The sequence below is a fragment of the Juglans regia genome, chromosome 2 (genome assembly GCF_001411555.2).
Source record: "Juglans regia cultivar Chandler chromosome 2, Walnut 2.0, whole genome shotgun sequence".
NCBI classification, from domain to species: domain Eukaryota; kingdom Viridiplantae; phylum Streptophyta; class Magnoliopsida; order Fagales; family Juglandaceae; genus Juglans; species Juglans regia.
In genome coordinates this window covers 26,309,662-26,314,426 of record NC_049902.1, presented here as the reverse complement: position 1 = coordinate 26,314,426, position 4,765 = coordinate 26,309,662, and the positions used below count along the sequence as shown (strand labels likewise).

Below are 4,765 nucleotides of genomic sequence, written 5' to 3'. Positions count from 1 at the left end.
TGCACAAGAAACCCATATATATGAATTTCCTTCCCTTGACTTTCGACCCCAAAGAAAGAGGAAAAGACAACCCTACTTCCATTGTTGGCACTTGCATGACGTAAAAGTACTTTCAATTAAAAAAAGAGTAATTCTACATACGTGAAATGCGTAAATGCTGTATAATTATTTTAAAAAAGTGTAGGGTCCACTATTAAAAAATTAATTTCTTTTCAAGTGGGTTCTATATTTATTCACTTTTTTCAAAGCGACTACACGGCACTTGAACACTCACGACTGCAAGTATCATTTCTCTTAAAAAAAAATACTATTAATTATCCAAACGTACCCTTTGATAGAGATAAGATTCAATCATTAATAATCCACCAATAATTATAAAACACTAAAAAGAGGATTAAATTAATCATATATATATATATATATCCAACCACTCATGCATACTCGATAACGCCCTCCCCAAGTGGCCCCTGATCATCCACTGTTGGCAACTGCGTATGGACCATATAAATAGCTTATTCATCATGAAATATCATATTATCCAATCCCATATTTGATATATTATTAACACCAATGATTAAAAATAAGAAAACTTTGTTCCAGTACCAATGCGTTATTTGAACTTAGGATTTTGTATCTTTTTTTTTTTTTTTTAGCAATCACTCTTTATTGTCCGAATATATATAAAGATAAATGATATATATAATTTACAGTCTTAAGATATGCTAATCCTTCATACTCCCTTTAAAAAATAAGTGAATTTAGACCCACATGAAAAAATCTTTTAATGGTGGATTCTAATTTAAAAGATTTTTTCTTAAAATGAGCATACGAGACTTGTAAATCTTAAAATTATATAAAGACTCTTTCTAGAAATAAGATGATTCAGAGAGTAGCCAGATTACTGTCTAGATCATGAAACCGTGGTGATCAACAGGAGGTTATTGCTAAAAACAATGGGGTGTCCTAAATCCAAATGGAGATGTTGGAACAAAATTTCCTAAAAATAATCAGAAACTAATTCCAACAATTATCCTCCACAGTGGCCACTGCATGGCCACACCATATAATATCTCAGCATTACGAGGGCATTCTCGTACACGAAATAAAGAAACTTCAGCAGCCAAAGACCATTTATTTTTCTCTTCTCTCTCTCCCTCTATCTCATGTCTCTCGTTATATCGATCCTTTGTTAATTCGCATTTAATTTCTTCCGTTGACGTTGTTGTTCTGTGTGTATATAAACTTGCAGAGAACGCAAAGCAAGAGAGAGAGTCTAGAGAGAGAGAGAGAGAGAGAGAGAGAGAACGTAGGAAATAGAAAACAAAAGGGAAAAAAACATGGATCGTTTACGTTGGTTTGGACGCTCGGATACATGGTTCGTGTTCCTTACCATCCTTCTCCCCCTATTTTTCTCCATTGCCAACTCAGCTTTCAACGTCTCCACCATTCCTTTCAATCAAGGCTACCTTCCTCTCTTCGGCGACGGCAACCTCGTTCGCTCTCCCGACGGCAAAGGCGTCCGCCTCCTTCTCGACCGCTTCACAGGTACGTATATATATATATATACAACTTAATTAACATCTCATATATCATCTCATATATATTTATCTATATTTACGTACGTATGTATTTCTATATTTTATATTTAACAGGGTATATAGCTTTTTCTTCTGATCATAAGGAAAAAAGAAACAAAGAATCAAGTTTGTTTTTTAATTTTCCTGATGATCAATTAATTCAGGGTTTTTTTTTAATTTTTTTTTTTTTATAGGTTCGGGCTTCATCTCCTCCAAACTATACAAACATGGGTTCTTCAGCGCGAATATCAAGTTGCCGTCCGATTACACTGCTGGCATCTGCGTTGCGTTCTATGTAGGTGATAACATCGTTTTAGTTGATCTGCTTCGACTTAATTTTCCTTCGGTAGAAAATAGTTGTCGGAAAAGGAAAAAGTGTTCCAGATTAATTACTCTTACCTTTGTTTGTTCGTTAAGATAACATAAAAAAAAGAAATAGTTATATATATAGTTGAGACATCAACCGACCAATCCAAATTAATTCCATGCATTTGGCCAATTTTCAAATTCCAGATTCTATGTGTTCAAACACATGCCAACACGTAACATTCCAAAGCCTTCTCTGGCTAGCTAGCTTTCCATTGTAAACATAAATCTTTCAAATCTTAAAAGTAATCTTTTTTTCTCTCTCTTTTGTCCAACCTGCCCATCATGCCCTGCTCAACAGTAATCATCCGTAATGATTACAAACCACAATCGTCGTTGATTTTTCTTGATATCCTCTTCCATTAATATTATGACAGACATCGAACGGTGACTTATTCGAGAAGAGTCACGACGAGCTGGACTTCGAGTTCTTAGGGAACCTTCAAGGGAAGCCATGGAGGTTCCAGACTAACTTGTATGGAAATGGAAGCACAAACCGTGGGAGGGAGGAGCGTTACCGCCTTTGGTTCGATCCCACCAAGGAATTTCATCGCTATAGCATCCTTTGGACGGCCAAGAACATCATGTGAGTTCATATATAATTCTTTTGATTTTGTTCCCAACTTTGACTGTTCTTCCTGCTTTTGGAAGTTTTGGCAGTACTGGAGATTAGTCGTTAACTCTGTACGTACACCTTTATATATATCATTAATTCGTTGCATAAATATTGGTTTGACATCACGAGTGGGAGACGAAAGTGTTTGGCTTTGCGTGTACGTTTGTATAGCTAGTGGACAAGTGTCGTTTCATTATTGAACATGAAAAAGATATGTATCGGTTAGGCTTAATTAATATTTCCTATTGATCAAGTCACCTTATTTATTTTCTAACGTCAGTTTATAAATATTATATAATTATTTTTTAAAATAAATTTATTATTAAAATAATTAAATTCTTTATTATATAAATCTCATATTTATTTATTTTTTTAAATAATTACACAATACTTATATACTTACGACTACAACAATTACTTTTCTTTATTTTTTCCTTCAACTTTGACAAATCTTTTGCAGTTAACTAATTATGATGATCATCATCAATATTACCAATTTTTCTCGAATTTTGTTTAATATAATTTTCTTATTTGTAAGTTTGCATGAAAATTCATACTCCCCTGTCAAAATTTGTTATAAATTAAATCTTATCTCAACCGTATAAAGGTTCTTATTATTATTTGATACGTACCTAGTGTTAATTCGTCTCAAATCCGAGTTGGATCGAGCCTGGATACTGCTCGATACTTTAACATGCATGTTTATATATATGTGTGTGTATGTACGTACTATGCATGCTATATTCAGACCGGAAGTTGCAGTCAAAATTTGGCCGTGCAGTACTCAACATTTGGTATACGTACACCCCATCCCCCTTGGGAAAGCAAGGAATTAATTATAACTAGTGTACATCTGGTCTATGTAAGCATGTGATTTTATTTAATGTATTGGGCTAGCAGCCTTGCTAATCTATATATAGAGCCTTAGATTCCTATGTAACAGCGGCAAAAATCCACCTACCTGCCGATACTTTTTTCAAACTTCATCCATCTACGAAAACGGCCTTTAGACTTGATCAAAATTGAAGTCCTTATTTTAATTGTAGGCTGGCCGCATGTTCACTTCACATAACGATTCAAACATTATTAACTCTTTTTTTGTTTTTCCTTACCTAATACATGATTTTATAAGTAGAAAATTGTTGTTGACATTATTAATTATAGCTTTGAATCTAGAACTTGCATGTGTTTTTTGACTTTCCAATTACATAGAACTTGTGTTGTTTGCATAAACTTCGATCTAAGTGTTTTTTCGGATGATGATCAACAGATTTTACATTGATGAAGTTCCTATCAGAGAGGTTGTAAGAAATGATGCAATGGGCGGTGACTACCCATCAAAGCCAATGTCTTTGTACACCACCATATGGGACGCTTCAAATTGGGCCACATCTGGCGGCAAATACAAAGTGAACTACAAGTATGCACCCTTTGTAGCCGAGTTCAAGGACCTTGTCCTCGAGGGTTGCCCCACGGACCCTATCCAGCAAGTCTCGGATGCTGGAGTTTGCGTTGAAAAAGATGTTAACCTTAACAGTCAAGACTATGCCATTGTGACGCCTGAGCGTCGTCTCGCCATGCGAAAGTTTCGTCAAAAGTTCATGTACTACTCTTATTGCTATGATACGTTGAGGTATCCTGTGTTGCCACCAGAATGTGTTATTATTCCTTCGGAGAAGCGGCGGTTCAAAGACACCGGAAGACTTAAGTTTGGAGGAAGCCACCGCCGCCAGTCGAGGCGGAGGAGTCGGACTCCAGTCACTTCTAATTCGGAGTTTGATTCGAATATGTGATATGTTGATAAAAAGAAAAAGTTAGGGGTGTTTTTTGTGATTTTTTAATATCATTTTTTCTGTACTAAAGCAAAATATATAAATCCTTATTTGAGTGTGCTACCTTTAATTTTTTAAATTTAATAAAGGAAATATATTATGTTTTCAAACATATATATATAATTCCTAGTATTTATTTTATTTGATTGTATTCTTGTTAAAGCTCATTATAGCTTGTGAGAACATATCCACCTGAGCTTAAGGTCGGCCGATGATCCCAATATATATGGCAATATCTAGCTAGCTTGTTCTTTCAATATATATATATATATATATATATATATATATATATGTATATATATATATATATTTTTATAGTTGATCAATATTTTTTGGTGCATGATTATTTCTAGGCCTATATATAAATATATATA

General features: G+C 34.3%; 1 protein-coding gene across 1 annotated transcript; it reads left to right on the top strand.

The window, feature by feature from the left end:
- The first annotated feature begins 1,097 nt into the window (after positions 1 to 1,097).
- On the top strand, positions 1,098 to 4,454 carry LOC109002130 (probable xyloglucan endotransglucosylase/hydrolase protein 30). Its single transcript, XM_035687830.1, has 4 exons — positions 1,098 to 1,545; positions 1,772 to 1,872; positions 2,321 to 2,529; positions 3,830 to 4,454. Exons 1-4 carry the CDS (start codon positions 1,338 to 1,340, stop codon positions 4,350 to 4,352), a joined length of 1,041 nt encoding a protein of 346 aa, XP_035543723.1. The 5' UTR covers positions 1,098 to 1,337; the 3' UTR covers positions 4,353 to 4,454.
- Positions 4,455 to 4,765: the final 311 nt, after the last annotated feature.